The sequence below is a fragment of the Monodon monoceros genome, unplaced genomic scaffold (assembly GCF_005190385.1).
Source record: "Monodon monoceros isolate NGI ecotype Baffin Bay Population unplaced genomic scaffold, NGI_Narwhal_1 Super_Scaffold_3, whole genome shotgun sequence".
Lineage (NCBI taxonomy): Eukaryota > Metazoa > Chordata > Mammalia > Artiodactyla > Monodontidae > Monodon > Monodon monoceros.
In genome coordinates, this window is record NW_021703780.1 from 95,805,494 (window position 1) to 95,826,413 (window position 20,920).

At 44.3% G+C, this 20,920-nt stretch overlaps 1 protein-coding gene and 1 long non-coding RNA gene across 4 annotated transcripts in view; one reads left to right on the forward strand and one right to left on the reverse strand.

Annotated features, from left to right (window-relative positions):
* The first annotated feature begins 29 nt into the window (after positions 1-29).
* LOC114906902 lies at positions 30-16,584 on the forward strand. 2 transcript variants are annotated; one of them, XR_003796563.1, is made up of 6 exons: positions 30-150; positions 312-427; positions 10,875-10,946; positions 12,543-12,684; positions 13,859-15,514; positions 15,663-16,584. It is a non-coding gene; the product is annotated as an uncharacterized LOC114906902 (long non-coding RNA). The 2 variants fall into 2 exon arrangements; XR_003796564.1 differs by lacking the exon at positions 30-150 and having other exon boundaries at positions 332-427; positions 15,692-16,584.
* Positions 14,688-20,920, reverse strand: part of SEC13 (SEC13 homolog, nuclear pore and COPII coat complex component) — a 54,098-nt gene continuing 47,865 nt past the window's right edge. For both annotated transcript variants that reach the window (XM_029241842.1, XM_029241843.1), the window contains one exon: positions 14,688-15,147. In XM_029241842.1, coding sequence (XP_029097675.1) covers positions 15,034-15,147 — 114 coding nt within the window. In that variant the 3' untranslated portion in view covers positions 14,688-15,033. The remainder of the gene's footprint in view (positions 15,148-20,920) is intronic.

Consider the following 20,920-nt stretch of genomic DNA (forward strand, 5'->3'; position numbering starts at 1 on the left):
GTGTCCAATCCCTTCTTTTGGGTGGTGGTGATGGCTCTGCTCAGCTTGGTCTTTCGTAATGTGCGGGCCTTTCTCCCCTCGCCCAGCCAGGTTCTGAGAGGGAGCAGAGTGCCCTGGGGGCAGGAGAGCCGGGACCTGGTGCTGCCACAGGTGACCACACACAGATTGGCCTTACGCAGATCACTGAGCGTCCCCCTGCTCACGGCTGCCTCTCACAGGGGCTTGAGGATTAACTGAGGTGATGGGTGTGAAATCCTTTGTAACCTGTCAAGTACCGTGCAGGTGACAACTGTGTTTTGTACCCTGGCCAGCCTTTGCCACGTCAGATGTTCGCGGACGAAGAGCGCATCAACCACGTGGGGGATTCCTTACGCGCCCGCAGCGGCTCATCCCACAGGATGCCCAGGTGGTGACTCCTAAGGGCTCGGTGAGCTGTCTGTGTAGACGTTCTAGCGTTTCAGAGGAGGAGCTCACTTCTGGCTGGGCTCGGGCTGGGAGGGTAGGAAGGGCTCCGTGATCCAGGCGGCGGAAGAGGAGCAGGGCTCTGAAGGGAGGGCACCGCTGCAGGCAGAGGGGCAGGAGCGGAGGGGAACAGCAGGCGTGGGTGCAGACTGTGTGTGGCCCCAGTGAGAAGGCTGGCTGCTCGGAGGAGGGTGGCAATGGGGCGGGTTGTAGGGAAAGGCCTAGGAGGAGGTACGGGGTTGGGATGAGCACAGTTTGGAAGCTGGGGGCCCAAGGAGTTTGGGCCTGATCTGGAAGAGGGAGGCCACTGAAGGCTTTTGAGCAGAGGAGTGACAGGACATGACCTTAAAGACCTGGGAGGCTGCACAAACAGAATGGGGAGAAAACCTGAATGCCACAGGGACCACACTTTCCCCAAAGCCACGCAGCCCTGAGTGGCAGTGCCTGGACGCCTAGCCAGGCTCCTGAGCACGACGGGATGGGGCAGGGGAGCCAGCAGAACGCTGGTCATCCGATGACCGCCTGACTGAGATGGTCGTCGGGGGCACTTGACCCTTGTGGAGACTCTAGGGACAGTGGGTGCCCGGGAGGGGCTGGACTGAGCCCCTCAGTAGAATGTGGGGACTGAGTACCTCCTGCTGGAAAACTTCTCACCACCAGTGCACTGGGGCGGGGGCCGGAATCCTCCCGCAGTCCCAGCAGAGTGTAAGTGTGTCACCTGGAGGCCTTCGCCCTTGCGGGCCACCTGAGATGATGCCTCTTGGCCTCGGGGCTCAGAAGGGCTGAAGGTGGAGCAGGTGGGGAGATGCTAGAGAAGGCCTGCAGCTTTTTCAGAGCGTGGCCCGCCCTGCCCCCCCGCCCCCAAAAACCCCAAACGGACTATGGTGACCAGGCCCCACTGAGATGTGAGGCCTCCTTCAGTCCCGGCCGTGGAGACAGGAACTGCCAGTGTTGATCTTAGATAACACCCCGCAGGCAAACACCCATGCCGGCTGCTGTGTACTCTTCCGGAGCAGAAAGGTGGCCTGCGGGCTGGAAAGCACCCGAAGCACATCCCGCAGAGCGGAGGCTGGTTGGGGGAGGAAGGAAGGATGCCAGCGCCACTGAGGGAGGGGGAGGTGGCACCCAGAAAGTACCTCGCTGCCCACCCCCGGCTGTGGACGGGGTGTAGGCTGGGGTGGGGACGCACGCAGACCTGAGCCCAGAGGCCTTTGAGGAGGACTGTGTGGCTCGGGGTGGGGAGGACTGACTTGGCCTCAGCACGTGTTTCCCCTCCTTTGAATGTGGATAATGCCAAGGCCAGTCTGTCCATTTGTCTTCTTCTCTGAACCTTCCTCTGGATTGCTTGCTGGTTGGTGGTTTCCTTCCCACAGCAGGGCCTTGAGGGCCTGGCCTCATCCACAGATAAGGGCGCATCATCACCGAATTAACTGCTGTATGTCAGTGGTGTCTGAGAACAAATTGTGTACACAGTCCACAGTCATTCTGTTTGTGCTGTTAAGTAGCTGGCTGAGCAGGGAGTTTTTTCATGAATTTGGCCAAACCTTGGTCTGAATGAGGCAGGTTCTGGGGTAATAGAAACGGGTTTCATTTTTTGAGATAGATAGGGCTCTTTGGTGGGGCTTATTTTTTTCTCCTTGTTCTGGCTTCCATAACTTGTAGAACAGCATCGATCACTAGAAGTATCATGCCAGTCATGCCATTAACAATTCCTTAGGAGTCCCATTAAAAAATGAAAATGAAACAGAGAAAATCCATTTTAATAATATACTGTAATATATTCAAAATACTATCAATTTGACATGTAATCAGTGTTATAAATGATTTAGATATTTGGCACTGGTTTTCTTTTTACTAAATTTTCAAAATCCATTGTGTATTATATTTTCACAGCACGTTTCAGTTCAGACCAGCCACATTTCCAGTGCTCAGCAGCTACTTGTGGCTCATGGCTACTGCACTGGACGAGCTCTAGATCATCATGGGTGTCACTCTTACAACTTCCACATCCTTAGCCCAGTGCTGTCTCATCCCTCCTGCTCCAAACACAACCTCTCCCACTGGGGCTTCCCTGTTCTCCTGCCATCGTGGGGCTGGAGCCCCCAGTATTGGTCTCCTATCTTCAGTCTTTCTCTCCACCAGCTTTTGCCCTCAGCGTTAAAATATGCCCAGGTCTCTCTAATCCTGGAAGGGTCTATTGATGCCTTCTTGCCCTCATGCTACCGTGTCCAGGCAGAAGTTCCTGTCCCTGTATCCTGTCCCTTATGGGTAGTGGCCCCTCCACACTCTGTAGCTTGACTCCCTGCACCGCCCGCCAACCACTGTGCTGAAACTGTTCTCAGAGCTACAGGTAGCGCAGTCTAGGGATGGCTAAGAGCCCTAGGATCTCAGGATGAGGCCTGTAGGGTCATCTCATCTCACCGCTGGGTGCAGGCGCAGTGGATGCATAGGGGAAGCGGTAAGAAAGCAGTCTTTTTTATGTCTCATCTTCGGATTCTGATCCAGTAAGTCTGCAGTGGGGCGTGAGAATCTGTATTTCTCAGATACTGAACAAGTATCTGAGGCACTTCCTTTCTGATTATAAAATAATGTTTCCAGAAGAAAATTTGGCCATATGTAAGATAAACTCTCACCATGTATATCTGAACTTATTCTGGAAAATTTCAACCTTACAATGAAAGCAGAGAGAGTAATACAGTGAGTCTCCACAAGCATTCATCATCAGTTCCAACATTTATCAGCATCTTGCTTCGTGTATTTGCCCCACATACTCTTTTTCCTTTGGGAGGAATATTCTAAAAGCAAATCTCAGCAATCATGTAACTGCAGCCTTAAAATCTTCAGTGTGTAACTTTAACTGATAAAACACACTCTCTTACCCTACAACAACCCCCTTACCTCAACCTGATTCTTTTTCTATTGTTCCTTTCTACATTTATTACCAGTTTTTCCTTCAGCAATTATTTTATCACCTTGATATACAGTTTGTAAAGGAAAGGCATCATTTTTTTCTACTTATTAATGTTCAAAATAAGGACAGTCTCTAGATCCATCCAGGTCTCTACAAATGACCCAATTTCATTCCTTTTTCTGGCTGAGTAATATTCCATTGTATATATGCACCACATCTTCTTTATCCATTCATCTGTCGATGGGCATTTAGGTTGCTTCCATGACCTGGCTATTGTAAATAGTGCTGCAATGAACATTGGGGTGCGTGTGTCATTTTGAATTACAGTTTTCTCTGGGTCTGCCCAGGAGTGGGATTGCTGGGTCATATGGTAATTCTAGTTTTAGTTTTCTAAGGACCCTCCATACTGTTCTCCATAGTGGCTGTTATCAATTTACATTCACATCAACAGTGCAAGAGGGTTCCCTTTTGTCCACACCCTGTCCAGCATTTGTTGTTTGTAGATTGTCTGATAATGCCCATTCTAACTGGTGTGAGGTGATAACCTCATTGTAGTTTTGATTTGCATTTCTCTAATAATTAGTGATGTTGAGCACCTTTTCACGTACTTCTTGGCCATCTGTATGTCTTCTATGGAGAAATGTCTATTTAGGTCTGCTCATTTTTTTATTGGGTTTTGATTGTGGAGCACAGGCTCTGGATGCACAGGCTCAGCGGCCATTGGTCATGGGCCCAGCCGCTCCGCGGCATGTGGGATCTTCCCGGACTGCGGCACGGACCTGTGTCCCCTGCATCGGTAGGCGGAATCTCAACCACTGCGCCACCAGGGAAGCCCTGTTTATTTTTTTAATATTGAGCTGCATGAGCTGTTTATATATTTTGGAGATTAATCCTTTGTCTGTTGGTTCGTTTGCAAATATTTTCTCCCATTCTGAGGGTTGTCTTTTGGTCTTGTTTGTAGTTTCGTTTGCTTTGCAAAAGCTCTGAAGTTTCATTAGGTCCCATTTGTTTATTTTTGTTTTTATTTCCATTACTCTAGGAGGTGGATCAAAAAAGATCTTGCTGTGATTTATGTCCAAGAGTGTTCTTTCTATGTTTTCCTCTAAGAGTTTTATGGTGTCCGGTCTTACAGTTAGGTCTGTAATCCATTCTGAGTTTATTTTTGTGTATGGTGTTAGGGAGTGTTCTGATTTCATTCTTTTTTTTATTTTGTGGTACGCGGGCCTCTCACTGCTGTGGCCTCTCCCGTTACGGAGCACAGGCTCCGGACGCGCAGGCTCAGTGGCCATGGCTCATGGGCCCAGCCGCTCCGTGGCATGTGGGATCCTCCCGGACCAGGGCATGAACCTGTGTCCCCTGCATCGGCAGGCGGACTCCCAACGACTGCGCCACCAGGGAGGCCCTGATTTCATTTTTTTACATGTAGCTGTCCAGTTTTCCCAAACCAGTTATTGAAGAGACTGTCTTTTCTCCATTGTATATCTTTGCCTCGTTTATCATAGATTAGTTGACCATAGCTGCGTGGGTTTATCTCTGGGCTTTCTATCCTTTTCCGTTGATCTATATTTTTGTCTTTGTGCCAGTACCATATTTTCTTGATTACTGTAGCTTTGTAGTATAGTCTGAAGTCAGGGAGTCTGATGCCTCCAGCTCCGTTTTCTTCCCTTAAGATTGCTTTGGCTATTCAGGGTCTTTTGTGTCTCCATACACATTTTAAGATTTTTTTGTCCTAGTTTTGTAAAAAAAATGCCACTGGTAATTTGAAAAGGATTGCATTGAATCTGTAGATTGCTTTGGGTAGTATAGTAATTTTCACAGTATTGATTCTTCCAATCCAAGAACATGGTATATCTGTCCATCTGTTTGTGTCATCTTTGATTTCTTTCATCAGTGTTTTACAGTTTTCTGAGTACAGGTCTTTTACCTCCTTAGGTAGGTTTATTCCTAGGTATTTTATTCTTTTTGTTGCACTGGTGAATGGGATTGTTTCCTTAATTTCTCTTTCTGGTCTTGCATTGCTAGTGTCTAGGAATGAGAGAGATTTCTGTGCATTACTTTTGTATCCTGCAACTTTACCAAATTCATTGATGAGCACTAGTAGTTTTCTGGTGGCATCTTTAAGATTATGTATAGTATCATGTCATCTGCAGACAGTCACAGTTTTACCTCTTTTCCAATTTGTATTCTTTTTATTTCTTTTTCTTCCCTGATTGCCGTGGCTAGGGCTTCCAAAATTATGCTAATAGTGGTGAGAGTGGACATGCTTGTCTTGTTCCTGATCTTAGAGGAAATGCTTTCTGTTTTTAACCATTGAGAATGATGTTTGCTGTGGGTTTGTCGTAAATGGGCTTGATTATGTTGAGGTCGGTTTCCTCTTTGCCCACTTTCTGGAGAGTTTTTATCATAAATGGGTGTTGAGTTTTTCAGAAGCTTTTTCTGCATCTATTGAGATGATCATGTTTTTCTTCTTCAATTTGTTAATATGGTGTATCACGTTGATTGATTTGCATATATTGAAGAATCCTTTCATCCCTGGCATAAACCCCACTTGATCATGGCGTATGATCCGTTTAATGTGTTGTTGGATTATGTTTGCTAGTATTTTGCTGAGGATTTTTGCATCTATATTCATCAGTGATATTGGTCTGTAATTTTCTTTTTTTGTAGTATTTTTGTCTGGTTTTGGTATCAGGGTGATGGTGGACTCATAGAATGAGTTTGGGAGGGTTCCTTCCTCTGCAATTTTTTGGAAGAGTTTGAGAAGGATGGGTGTTAGCTCTTCTCTAAATGTTTGATAGAATTCACCTGTGAAGCCATCTGGTCCTGGACTTTTTTTGTTGGAACATTTTTAATCACAGTTTCAATTTCCTTACTTGTGACTGGTCTGTTCATCTTTTCTGTATCTTCCTGGTTCAGGCTTGGAAGGTTATACCTTCCTTAGAATTGGTCCACTTCTTCCAGGTTGTCCATTTTATTCACTTAGAGTTGCTTGTAGTAGCCTTTTATGATGCTTTCTATTTCTGTGGTGTCTGTTGTAACTTCTCCTTTTTCATTTCTAATTTTATTGATTGGAGTCTTCTCACTCTATTTCCTGAGGAGTCTGGTTAAAGGTGTATCAATTTTGTTTATCTTCTCAAAGAACCAGCTTTCAGTTTTATTGATCTTTGCTAATGTTTTCTTTGTTTCTATGTCATTTATTTCTGCTCTGGTCTTTATGATTTCTTTCCTTCTACTGACTTTGGGTTTTGTTTGTTCTTCTTTCTCTGGTTCCTTTAGTTGTAGGGTTAGATTGTTTATTTGAGATTTTTCTTGTTTCTTGAGGTAGGCTTGTATTGCTATAAACTTCCCTCTTAGAACTCCTTTTGCTGCGTCCCATAGGTTTTGGATCGTCGTGTTTTCATTGTGATTTGTCTCTAGGTATTTTTTGATTTCCTCTTTGATTTCTTCAGTGATCTCTTGGTTATTTAGTAACGTATTGTTCAGCCTCCATGTGTTTGTGTTTTTTTACGTTTTTTTCCCCCTGTAATTGAGTTCTAATCTCATAGTGTTGAGGTCGGAAAAGATGCTTGATATGATTTCAGTTTTCTTAAATTTACCAAGGCTTGATGTGTGACCCAAGACGTGATGTATCCTGGAGAACGTTCCATGTGCACTTGAGAAGAAATGTAATCTGCTGTTTTTGGATGGAATGTCCTATAAATATGAATGAAATCTGTCTGGTCTTTTGTGTCATTTAAAGCTTGTGTTTCCTTATTAATTTTCTGTCTGGATCATCTGTCCATTGGTGTAAGTGCGGTGTTAAAGTCCCCCACTATTATTGTGTTAGTGTCAATTTCCTCTTTTATAGCTGTTAGCAGTTGCCTTGTGTATTGAGGTGTTCCTATGTTGGGTGCATATATATTTATAATTATTATATCTTCTTCTTGGATTGATCCCTTGATCATGATGTACTGTCCTTCCTTGTCTCTAGTAACAATCTTTATTTTGAAGTCTGTTTTATCTGATATGAGTATTACTACTCCAGCTTTCTTTTGATTTCCATTTGCATGGAATATCTTTTTCCATCCCCTCACCGTCAGTCTGTACGTGTCCCTAGGTGTGAAATGGGTCTCTTGTAGGCAGCATATATGGGTATTGTTTTTGTAACCATTCAGTGAGCCTGTGTCTTTTGGTTGGAGCATTTAATCCATTCACGTTTAAGGTAATTATCGATATGTATGTTCCCATAACCATTTTCTTAATTGTTGTGGGTTTGTTTTTATAGGTCCTTTTCTCCTCTTGTGTTTCCCACTTAGAGAAGTTCCTTTAGCATTTGCTGTTGAGCTGGTTTGGTGGCGCTGAATTCTCTTAGCTTTTGCTGGTCTGTAAAGCTTTTGATTTCTCTGTTGAATCTGAATGAGATACTTGCTGGGTAGAGTAATGTTGGTTGTAGGTTGTTCCCTTACATCACTTTAATTATATCGTGCCACTCCCTTCTGGCTTGTAGAGTTTCTGCTGAGAAATCAGCTGTTAACCTTATGGGAGTTCCCTTGTATGTTATTTGTCGTTTTTCCCTTGCTGCTTTGAATAATTTTTCTTTGTTTTTAAGTTTTGTCAATTTGATTACTCTGTGTCTTGGCATGTTTCTCCTTGGGTTTGTCCTGCCTGGGACTCTCTGTGCTTCCTGGACTTGGATGGCTATTTCCTTTCCCATGTTAGGGAAGTTTTTGACTATAATCTCTTCAAGTGTTTTCTCGGGTCCTTTCTCTCTTCTCCTTCTGAAAGCCCTACAATGCGAATGTTGTTGTGTTTAATGTTGTCCCACAGGTCTCTTAGGCTGTCTTCATTTGCTTTCATTTCTTTTTTCTTTATTCTGTTCCACAGCAGTGAATCCCACCATTCCGTCCTCCAGGTCACTTATCCGTTCTTCTGCCTCAGTTATTCTGCTATTGAGTCCTTCTAGTGTATTTTCCATTTCAGCTATTGTATTGTTCATCTCTGTTTGTTCCTTAATTCTTCTAGGTCTTTGCTAAACAATTCTTGCATCTTTTCGATCTTTGCCTTCATTCTTTTTTCGAGGTCCTGGATCATCTTCACTATCGTTCTGCAGTCTTTTTCTGGAAGGTTGGCTGTCTCCACTTCATTTAGTTGTTTTTCTGGGGTTTTATCTTGTTCTTTCATCTGGTACAAAGTCCTTTGCCTTTCCGTTTTTCTATCTTTCTGTGAATGTGGTTTTCCTTCCACAGGCTACAGAACTGTGGTTCTTCTTGTTTCTGCTGTCTGCCCTCTGGTGGATGAGTGTATCTAAGAGGCTTGTGCAAGCTTCCTGATGGGAGGGAATGGTGGTGGGTAGAGCAGGGTGTTGCTCTGGTGGGCAGAGCTCAGTAAAAGTTTAATCCATTTGTCTGCTGATGGGTGGGGCTGGGTTCCCTCCCTGTTGGTTGTTTGGCCTGAGGCGAGCCAACACTGGAGCCTACTTGCTCTTTGGTGGGGCTAATGCTTGACTCTGGGAGGGCTCAGGCCAAGGAGCACTTCCCAGAACTTCTGCTGCCAGTGTCCTTGTCCTCACGGTGAGACACATCCACCCGCCGCCTCTGCAGGAGACCCTCCAACACTGGCCAGTAGGTCTGGTTCAGTCTCCTGTGGGGTCACTGCTCCTTCCCCTGGGTCCTGATGCGCACACTACTTTGTGTGTGCCCTCCGAGAGGGGAGTCTCTGTTTCCCCCAGTCCTGGCGGAGTCCTGCAATCAAATCCCGCTAGCCTTCAGCGTCTGGTTCTCTAGGAATTCCTCCTCCCATTGCCGGACCCCCAGGTCGGGAAACGTGACGTGGGGCTCAGAACCTTCACTCCAGTGGGTGGACTTCTGTGGTGTAAGTGTTCTCCAGTTTGTGAGTCACCCACCCAGCAGTTACGGGATTTGATTGTATTGTGATAGCGCCCCTCCTCCTGTCCCATTGCGGCTCCTCCTTTGTCTTTGGATGTGGGGTATCTTTTTTGGTGAGTTCTAGTGTCTTCCTGTCCTTGATTGTTCAGCAGTGATTAGTTGTGATTCCGGTGCTCTCACGACAGGGAGTGAGCTCACGTCCTTCTACTCCGCCATCTTGAACCAATCTCATGGATTGTTTTCTTAAAATATAAGTGTTTCAATCCATTACAGTTATTTTCTTTTTGATGCTTCCAGAGTTTATTCCTGTGTGCTTTTGACACAACCCTATCGTTTTTAATAGTTTGTTTTCTTTCTTTCTCATTAAGAAATCCTGGCCTCATCCCTGCTTCTGACCTTAATTTGCCATTTCTTGAAGAAGTTTTGGTTTCTTTTAGTGGGAAATAGTTTTTTTTTTACATCTTTATCGGGGTATAATTGCTTTACAATGGTGTGTTAGTTTCTGCTTTATAACAAAGTGAATCAGTTATACGTATACATATGTTCCCATATCTCTTTCCTCTTGCGTCTCCCTCCCTCCCACCCTCCCTATCCCACCCCTCTAGGTGGTCACAAAGCACCAAGCTGATCTCCCTGTGCCATGCGGCTGCTTCCCACTAGCTATCGGTTTTACATTTGGTATTGTATAAATGTCCATGTCACTTTTCCACTTTGTCACAGTTTACCCTTCCCCCTCCCCGGGAAATAGTTTTTAAAGACCACAGTCTGGATGGTAACTACTAGTATTGCTTCTAGGCCTTTTCAGTGCATAGATGATAAAAACATAGTTTTTAGAAGGAGAAAAATAGGTCATGAGTTAATACTGTTATTTCCAAGTAAAGCTTAAGGTCACAGTGCTTTCACTTCTTGGGTTTTATACTTAAATTCCTTCCTTTATCTTAAAAATCTTGGTTTCTAATTACATTAACAAAATTACTTCTGTCTTGCTGTATCTTACCGTATCAACATAATACTTTCAAAATAAGACTACGACAATTACTACAAACCATAAAACTACTAAACGCAGTCTTAGGAATATACGGTCAAATGAGTTAAATGTTTTCTTTGTGTGGTTATGCCATGGGCTTGATATATACCTAACATTCCATCCAGTTGTTTTTTCAGTTTTTAGGGATTTTTTCCCCTTTACTTGTTAATTATTAAACATTACGTGGTTCCCAAGTCAATGGTATAAGACAAGGTACATGCAGAGACTGTTATCTTCCATTCTTGTCCCCTGCATTCTGTTCCTCCTTTCCTCTATAGGTAAGTATTTTTATTGTGATTTTTTTTCTTTCACCCATGAGTAATTTAGATGTATTGCTTAAATTTCCAAATATTTGAGGATTTTCCAAGTATTCTATTATTGGTTTCTAGGTTACTTCCATTATAGTGTGAGAATATGTTGTAGATAATTTTAATTCTGTTAGATTTGTTAAAGTTTGTTTTAGGGTCCAGAAATTAGTGTGTCTCGATGAGTGTTCCAGATGTACTTGAATGCGTTTAAGTGTTGCTGGGTAGAATGTTCTATGAGTGCCTGTTAGGTCAAATTGATTGCTAGGTTTGTTTATGTATTCTGTAACTTTACTGTTTTCTAGTGTCCTATTTTTTCTGCTACTGAAAGAGGAGTGTTGAGATCTCCAGCTGGAATTGTAACTGACTTCAGTTCTGTGAGTTTTTGTTTCACATATTTTGAAGCTCTATTTTAAGTGCATACATCTTTAGGATTGTTGCCTTCTTGATGAACTGACCCTTTTATTATTATGCCTCTTTTTATCCCTTATAAGTATTTCTTGTTCTAAAGTCTACTTTATCTGAAATTTTTTGTTCTAGAACCAGTTTTTTTTAATATAAATTTATTTTATTTATTATTTTTGGCTGCGTTGGGTCTTCATTGCTCCGAGCGGGCTTTGTCTAGTTGTGGCGAGCAGAGGCTACTCTTTGTTGCGGTGCACGGGCTTCTCATTGCAGTGGCTTCTCTCATTGCGGAGCACAGGCTCTGGGCGTGCGGGCTTCAGTAGTTGTGGCTTATGGGCTCTAGAGCTCAGGATAAGTTGTGGCGCACAGGCTTTGCTGTTCCACGGCCTGTGGGATCTCCGCGGACCAGGTCTTGAATGTGTGTCCCCTGCACTGGCAGGCAGATTGTTAAGCACTGCTTCACCAGGGAAGTCTGATTTGTATAATTTCTAATGAGAAGTTGGCTGTCATTCTTATATTTGTTCCTGTGTATGTAATATGTCTTCTTTTTTTCTGGCTGCTTATATAATTTTTAAGAAAGTTCAGTATTATTATTGTATGTGTATTTTCTTCTGCTTGGGGTTCTTTAATTTCCTAGAATCTGTAGGGTTATAGTTCAAATCCAGCTGATAAATTTTGGCTGTTTCTCTAAACATATTTTTCTGTCTCCTTTGGAATCCAACTGACACATATTTGAGACTACTTAATACTGGAGTCTCTGTGTTTGTTTTGTTTTGTCTTGTGTGCTTTTCTCCCTGTGCTTCAGTTTGCATAGTTTCTATTGCTGTCTTCACATGTACTGATGTTTCCTGTCAGTGTCTAATGTGCTTTTACTCCCATCCAGGGTATTTTTCACTCCAGATATTGAATTGTTCATTTCTAGAGACTCCATTTGCAACTTTCTTATATCTCCCATTTTTCTTATGTTCATTATCCTTTACATTCATTTTTTTTTTTTCTTCCTTTTTTTTTTCTTGCGGAACTCGGGCCTCTCACTGCTGTGGCCTCTCCCATTGCGGAGCACAGGCTCCGGATGCGCAGGCTCAGCGGCCATGGCTTACAGGCCCAGCTGCTCCGCGGCATGTGGGATCTTCCCGGACCGGGGCACGAACCCGTGTCCCCTGCATTGGCAGGCGGACTCTCAACCACTGCGCCACCAGGGAAGCCCTCCTTTACATTCTTGAACATATTTATAATAGCTGTCTTTAAGGTAGTCATCTGCTAATTCCGTGGTCTCTCTCCTTTCTGAGTCTGTGGCTACTCACTTTTTTCCTCTCCTGGTTATGGGTCATTTGCTTGCTTTTTTGCCTGCCCAGTAATTTTGGATTAGGTGATGAATGTTGTAAATTGTATGCTGTCACATGCTGAATTTTCTTGTTACTCCTTTAAAGAGTGTTGGGCTTTGATCTGGCAGAAGTGAAATTATTGGTGGATCAGTTTGATGCTTTCAAGGCTTGCTTTTAAGGTCCAGAGCAGCCTTTACTCTAGACCTCATTGAAGATACACCATTGACGCATGATCTTTCTTAGGACTCGACCCAGTGCCCTTTGTATCCTGAGGCTTTTGCACTCTGGTTCTTGGGAACGTGAACTACTCGCCCTGTGTTGAGTTCCAGGAATTGCTTGGCCCACTGCTGTTTGGTCACGAGAGTTTCACCCTTCCCGTAAGCAGGTTAGTACTTGGTCAAAAGTCTAGGAGACCCTCCTGCAGATCCGAGGAGCTGGCTATCTCTGAGCAGCTCACTCTTCTCTAGTACTCTGCTGTGTAAATGCTACCTTTGCCTTTCTGAACTCTCATCTGTCTTTTTAACTCAGTGAGGCGGCACTGGATTCGATTTCCCTGCCCTTTCCTGGGAACTGCCTCCAGGAAGAAAGCTGCGGCCATTGTGGTGCTCCCTTCCCATGCCCACTTTTTCCTCTTCTTCCAAACACTGCTTGTTGTCCTACATCAGAAAGCAGTTGTTTCATGGATTTTGTGTTTTTCTAGTTGTTAATGGCTTGAGGGAAACTCTTGGAGCTGTGAATCCTTCATGTGTGGAAGTGGAAATCTCCCCCTTATGAATGGTTGGCCCTACTCCTTGATGTTTCAGAGTTTGAGGTGCTACCTTAATGTCATCCAGGGGTTTCTTTTGCTATCCTAGTTGCTTTGCTTTTGTGAGAGGATTGAAAATCAGTGTGGCTGCTACTGCCATCTTGCCCTAACTAGAATTCTCTGTATATCTTTTAAATTACCCTTACATTCCTCTCATTTGGGCTTGGCAACTGCCCTGAAGATGGACACAACATGGCACTGCACTTGGTTGGCCTGTTTTGTTGTAACAAGTTGGAGGTATTTCCCTTACCCCAGGAATGGCTAACATGTTACCACCCTAAGCATAAACTGTTGACAGTGGTAATTTCATTTACTTCCAGATTATTCGATGGGATGGTGTAAGCTATAAACACAGCCTATGGCCAGGAGCCCAATAAACTATCACTAACCCACTGTGAGACATGGGACCAGTCCCTTCTCATTATTCATTTGTATATGGCACTGTAAGGAGGACCAGGCCTGCCCTCGGGAGCACGGAGCTTGTTAAGGAAGGCAGATACGTAGAGCTAACTAGAATTCAGTGTAATTTGTGTCCATTGAGAAGCCCAAGCAAAGGTGTTTCCTTGGCCTTTCTTTTCGCATCTGAATAATGGAAGGGAGGGAGCAGCAATTTTCCTATTGTTCTGTGCAGGCTAGGATTTTGCGGAATGCCTTGGGAGGTCTTGTGGGCCAGGCCCTCTGTCCTCACTTGAACCAACGTAGTTCCACTTTTTCCAATTTTATATGTTATGATGTAAGATTTATTTCACAACAGGGATTCTGCTGCTGAAAAATGGACAAAGAACAGGCAGAAGAGGGGTCCACACTTAGCTGTGCACAGAACCTCCTGCAGTGAGCGGCCTGACCTTTCTTTGGTGTGTGCGCACACAAAGGCCCGGCGTGAGCTCCACTCCTCGATTACGGCTGAGGAGCCCCAGCACCAGGTTGCGGATTCCAGCCTTGAGAGTTCTGATTTCTGAGCTGAGACGGATTAGGATGTCAACGCTGCCTCTGGCACGTGGCGGTGGACGGCCCAGGGCGGCTCTTGACCTTCTTGCCAGTTTCCTCACCAGTAAGTCGGGGGCTTGTTCCTACACAGGTTTGCTGTGCTGCTTCACGTGTGAAAGCTCCAAGTTCATGCCATTCATACAGGTCTCAGCTACTGCCGTGACCTGCTGTTTCAGTTCAGGGTCCCAGGGCCTCCCCTTGGATGTGATCCTTGTTTTAGTGTCGGTGAGCCACTCCTTCCACTGACTGGGCAGAAAACCAGGTGAATTGTGCCTGCTTTCCTCTTCAGTCTTGTAAACTCTTGGGATATGGTTGATACTCCCCTGTATGTGCAGGGCAGACTTTATTAGCCTCAGCCTCAGGATAAGTAGCAGAGCTGGGGGCTGCAGTCCCATCCCTGAAGGCCAAGTGTAGCTTTGTATGGTGCCTTCAGCATAAACTGAGTCACAAGGACTTACACAGTGACAGATCAGCTCTGTGGTCAGGACTCAGCTAGGCCCATAGGGACCTGGGTCTTGGTAATGCTGTTCTAGGACACTAACCAGCAAGAGGTAAAACGAGCTTTGTAGGGAGGGGTTAGAAAAATGCAGGAAGAATTATAAGCAGTACAAGTTTATTTAATTACTTTGGAAACAATTCCCCACCCCCCCCAAATGATGCCTGAACCTAAAAGGTACATAAAAATGACCAACAATATCAATATCTTAAATAATAGAGCTGACGGCTGTTTTTCCCTCAGAACAGGTGTGTTCAGCTGGACAGTAAATTACAAACCATATCAAATCATGTTAAGGCAGATGATAACCTGGGTGCATTTCTGAACAACTCCCAGGAAGTGATCTTGTGGGAGCTGGGTGTTCTTCCTCCCAGCTGTGTGGTCAGTTGGCCCACAAAGGGGCAGTCCTGGAGGCAGCAGGTAGAGAGCAAGCTGTGCCTGTCTTGTCACTGCTCGTTCTGCTGACCCTCTGTGACTGAAGTGGACACAGAACCCTGGCCCTTGTTGACATCACTGATGCACACCCACTGCCCGTCAACCGACTCCTTCCACAGGGTCACCTGCAAGCCAGCACACACATTGTTACAGGTATGTATCCCTGCCCATACCTCCCTGGGTTCTCTAAAGAGGGCAAAGATCTCCAGCAAGAGCTACAGCTCACAGTCTTGTGGGTAAACTTACTTTGGTTCCCCCCACTGAAATCCCACCAAAGTGGAAGTAAAGGAAAAAGTATCCACACAGAGTAAGAAAGGAGGAGTATGGAGAGTGATGTCATGAAGATGGTGACACAACTTGTTCACAGCTTCACTTTCCCTCAAAAGAAGAACTAACAGCTATTCAGAGACACACCAGTGAACAAATCCTACAACACAGCAGTGAGGCTGAAGTGTCCTGCACTATGGACACTGAGACCGACTGTGTTTGAAGGTAAGAAGGGGCCACATGTTGATCCCGGCATCCCTTCTGGGGGCTGGCACAGTACCCCAGGGAGCAGCCTCCCCTGAGGCTCTGGCCCCTCCAGTGACATCCAGCACCTGTTCCCCCCTCCCACTGCATTGTGCTCATCACTTTGCAGGTGCTGATACTCCAGTTTTGCTCCACCAGGATCGCAGCTGAATCTGTGAGGCCCAGCTGCTGAGAATCAGATTGTGACCAGAGACGGCTTCCAACAACCAGCACTCAGATCTCCACAGCCTGAGTTCCTACCTGCAGGGCCCAAGTGAGTCTGTTCTGACAGGGAAGCTGGGGCACAGGTAGGCTTCAGTCCAGACCACAAACAAAGCATTAGTAACCTTAAAGCTGCTTCCCTGGAAAGCACACCAGTCCATAGCTGCACTTGCTACTGAATACAGCCTTTGGACTGCCCAACCAGCGAAGCCACATAGCCGGTCAACAACCCTGTGTAAGGTAACACGGGAATAGAAGGCACTGCCAGTGGCATTCACTGTCTGCATAGCAAATCTGGTGGCCTCACCTGATCAGGAATTCAGTGCACACTCTTGACTCTTCAGCTCCCCCCAAAATAAGCCATGCATTCTCTGGATCCCATTCTGCTGGGTACTGCCAGGGCAAGTAAGGTAATTCTAGCCTCACCTACTGCTGAGTCAAGTAGCCAGTCCTGACTGTCTAGCAAGCCTGACCAGAGAATCCAGGCAGCTGTGAAGCCGATGCTCCAGCCTCACTAGTGCAGGGAAAGAAACCAGCTGTCCTATCTACCTGATCTCAGCCAGTGGCATATTCAGAGTTGAAAAAAGTGCCTCAACCCAAAACAGAACTTAACAGCAGGTCCTTTCACCTAAGAACACTCATAGGAGAGAAAGCCAGAAACCCAAATTGAGCTGACTAGTGAAGAACTGTATCTGCACGCTTCCAGAGGTACAATGAATTCTTCAAAAAAGAATTCAAAACAGGGCCCACTGTCAAGAAGCCCACTTCCAATCTCTTGCATGCCTATAAACTAACAATGAAAAATCAGAGAAATTAAGCAAAGACTCCCATTTACCACTCAAACAAAAAGAATAAAATACCCAGGAATAAACCTACCTAAGGAGGCAACAGACCTGTATGCAGAAAACTATAAAAGACACCGATGAAAGAAATTAAAGATGATGATACCAACAGATGGAGAGATATATACCATGTTCTTGGATTGGAAGAATCAACATTGTGAAAATGACTCTACTACCCAAAGCAATCTACAGATTCAATGCAACACCTATCAAACTACCAATGGCATTTTTCACAGAACTAGAACAAAAAACTTTACAATTCATAAGGAAACACAAAAGACTCCGAATAGCCAAAGCGATCTTGAGAAAGAAAAACAGCTGGAGGAATCAGGCTCCCCAACTTCAAAGTATACTACAAAGCTACAGTAAGCAAGAGAGTATGGTACTGGTACAAAAACAGAAATATAGATCAACTGTACAGGATAGAAAGCCCAGAGATAAACCCACGCACCTATGGTCAGCTTATGTATGACAAAGGAGGCAAAGGATGTACAATGGGGAAAAGACAGTCTCTTCAATAAGTGGGCTGGGAAAACTGGACAGCTACATGTAAAAGAAGGAAATTAGAACACTTCCTAACACCATACACAAAAAGAAACTCAAAATGGATTAAAGACCTAAATGTAAGGCCAGACACTATCAAACTCTTAGAGGAAAACAAGGCAGAACACTCTATGACATCAATCACAGCAAGACCCTTTCTGACCCACCTCCTAGAGAAATGGAAATAAAAACAAACAATGGGACCTAATGAAACATAAGACTTTGCACAGCAAATCAAACCATAAACAAGACGAAAAGACAACCCTCAGAATGGGAGAAAATATTTGCAAATGAAACAGACAAAAGATTAATCTCCAAAATATACATGCAGCTCAATATCAAGAAAACAACCTAATCCAAATATGGGTGGAAAATCTAAATACACATTTTCCCAAAGAAGACATACAGAATGCCAAAAAACAAAAGATGCTCAACATCACTAATCATTAGAGACATCAAACTCCAACAAGCTATCAATCACCTCACACCTGTCAGAAAGTCTGCAAACAATAAATGCTGGAGAGGGTGTGGAGAAAAGGGAGCGCTCCTGCACCACTGGGGGGTGTAAATTTGTAGAGCCGCTACGGAGAACACTACAGAGCTCCTTAAACCACCACAAACAGAGCAACCACATGACCCAGCAAGCCCACTGCTGGGCACACATCTGCAGATAACCATACTTGGAAAGCCAACACTTGCACATTCACTGACTACAGCAAGACCTACAACACTCAAGGTTCAGAAGCAACCACAATCTCCATCCACAGGCGGATGGAGAGAGAACATGTGGTACATATATAATGGATTGAACACTCAGGCATAAAAAAGAATGAAATAATGCCATTGGCAGCAAGGTGGAGGGACCTAGAGATCATACTAAGTGAAGCAAGTCAGAGAAGAACAGATATGATTTCACGAAGAGGTGGAATCTAAAAATTGATAGGCGTGAACTAACGTACAAAACAGAAACAGACTCACAGACATAGAAAAGAAACTTAGGGTCACCAAGGGGGAAAGTATGGGGGGAGGGACAAATGCCATGGTTGGGATTAACCTGTACACACTAATATTTATAAAATGGATAATCAACAAGGACCTTCTGTGGAGCACAAGGAACTCTACTCAACAATCTGTCACAACCAATAGGGGAACAGAATCCGAGAGAGAACAGATATATGTATCTGCATAACTGAAACACGTCACTGTACACCGGAAACAAAAACAACACTGTAAATGTACAATACTCCAAACTAAAATCAGAAGTAAAAACAAAATACAATAAAAAGAGAAAAATGCCTCCTCTATTCCGTGTTGGCTTCAGGAACCTGGGCTACTGTCACACCCCTGGAGCCTGGGCAGCCAGCAACACAAGGCTGGAGTGTTCTGGGCCTGAGGGAGCTGGGGAGGATGTACCAGCAAATGAGCTCCCCTTGGACCTGGAGTGTCTGGTCCCCTGGGGATGTCACCACAATCTCCAGATCCAGGCAGAACGCCCCCCCCCCCCGTCCCCGCAGCTAAAGCCAACCTAGTGCACCCAGAGGATGGTGGACCCTCTGGCCGGGAAGAGCTCTGAATAGTCTCCTAGCCTCCACGTCTGCTGGTGGTGGCCTTCCCACCTTCAGCTGCCTTCATTGGGGTCACCCCACCCATGTAGGACAGCACCCTCAGCACTGGGGTTTTGCAGGGGTTAGGACCTGTCTGGGAGGGGGGAAATGAAGTAATGAGATACAAGCCCTTGGGTGTTTGTGCTGACACATTCCACTAATTCACAACCCAGGAACACGACTTCCCCTTAGGCTGTACATGCAGGTGTAACCAGAGCTGGGCATGAAAAAATCCTGCCGCCTTTTGGCCGTTTCCAGTAACAACAACTTTAAAGCAGGTGCTCAGGGGAACTTCATATTCTCAAAGCCTGTGAGCCTGTAAAGACCCCTGCCGTCACGAAATGCCCAGGAGCAGGTAATAGGAAAGGAATTCAAAACAGGGCCTAGTTTTGGGAGGCCAATTTCCAGAGGTACATTTTACTCATAGTGTTAAAAAGAGGCATATGAAAAGATGCTGAACATTCCTAATGTTAGAGAATTGGAAATCAAAACGGCAAGGAGGCGCCACGAACAAAAAGTCTACAAACAATACATGTAGCAGAGGGCATGGAGGAAAGGGAGCCCTCCTATGTTTTTGGTGGGACTGCGATCTGGTAATAACTACTATGGAGAAAAGAATGGAGGTTCCTCAAATAGTAAACACATAGCTACCATATAATTCGGCAGTCCCACTCCTTGCCACATACATAGATAAAAGTATAACTGGAAAAAGTACATGCACCCCTATGTTCATAGCAGCACTATTTAGAATAGGCAAGACATGGAAACAACCCAAATGTCCACTGACAGAAGAATGGGTAAAGAATATGTGCTACATATATACAATGGAATTATTATTATAAAAAAGAACAATATAATGTCACTTCTACCAACATGGGTGGACGTAGATATTATCTCAAGTGATGTAAGTCATGATGAGAAAGACAAATACCATATGATATCACTTACATGTGAAACAAAATATGACAAATTATCTATGAAACAGACTCCAAGACTTAGAGAACAGACTTCTGGTTGCCAAGCTGGATGGGGGGTGTGGGAGGGATCTATTGGGAGTCTGGGATTAGGAAATGCAAAGTAGTGTATATAGAATGCACAAACAACAAGGTCCTACTGTATAGTACATGGCAATATATTCAGTATCATGTGATAAACCATAATGGAAAGGAATACGAAGAAGAATATATATATATGTGTAAATGAATCACTTTGCTGTAAAGCAGAAATTAATACAACATTGTAAATAAACCATACTTCAATAAAACAAACTAAAAAAAATTAAAAATAGAACTGCCATATGATCCAGCAATTCCACTTCTGGGTATAAATCCAAAGGAAATGAAACACTAACTTTTGAGGATATGGGGAGGGGGAAGGGTGAGCTGTGACGGGGCAAGAGAGAGGCATGGACATATCTACACTAACAAACGTAAGGTAGATAGCTAGTGGGAAGCAGCCGCATGGCACAGGGATATCGGGCTCGGTGCTTTGTGACCGCCTGGAGGGGTGGGATAGGGAGGGTGGGAGGGAGGAAGAGGCAAGAGGGAAGAGATATGGAAACATGTATATGTATAACTGATTCACTTTGTTATAAAGCAGAAACTAACACACCATTGTAAAGCAATTATACCCCAATAAAGATGTTACAAACAAAAAAAACCCAAAAAACAAAAAAACCCACTAACTTGAAAAGACATTTGAGTCCCCAAGTTCATAACAGCAGTATTTACAATTAGCAATACATGGAAACAACCTAACTGACCATCAACAGAGGGGTGAATAATTAAGTTGTATTTATATATAAATATACACACACACACATAAAATGGAGTATTATTAAGCCATAGAAAACAAAGAATATTTGATATTTGCGACAACATATATGGACCTTGAGGGCATTATGCTCAGTGAAGAGAGTAAGACAGTGAAAGACAACTGTACTATCTCACTTGGATGTGTAATCTAAAAAAAAAAAACCAAACAGAAAAAGGTATCAGATTCATGATTATCAGAGGCAGTGTGTGGGGGAGGGGGAATAGGAGGAAGGTGGTCAAAACTCGATTTGCATGACAAACTTCCAGTTGCATGATAAATAAGTACTGGTATGTAATGTACAGCATGATGACTACAGCTAACACATGTATAATATATATGAAAACTGTTGAGAGTAGAGCCTA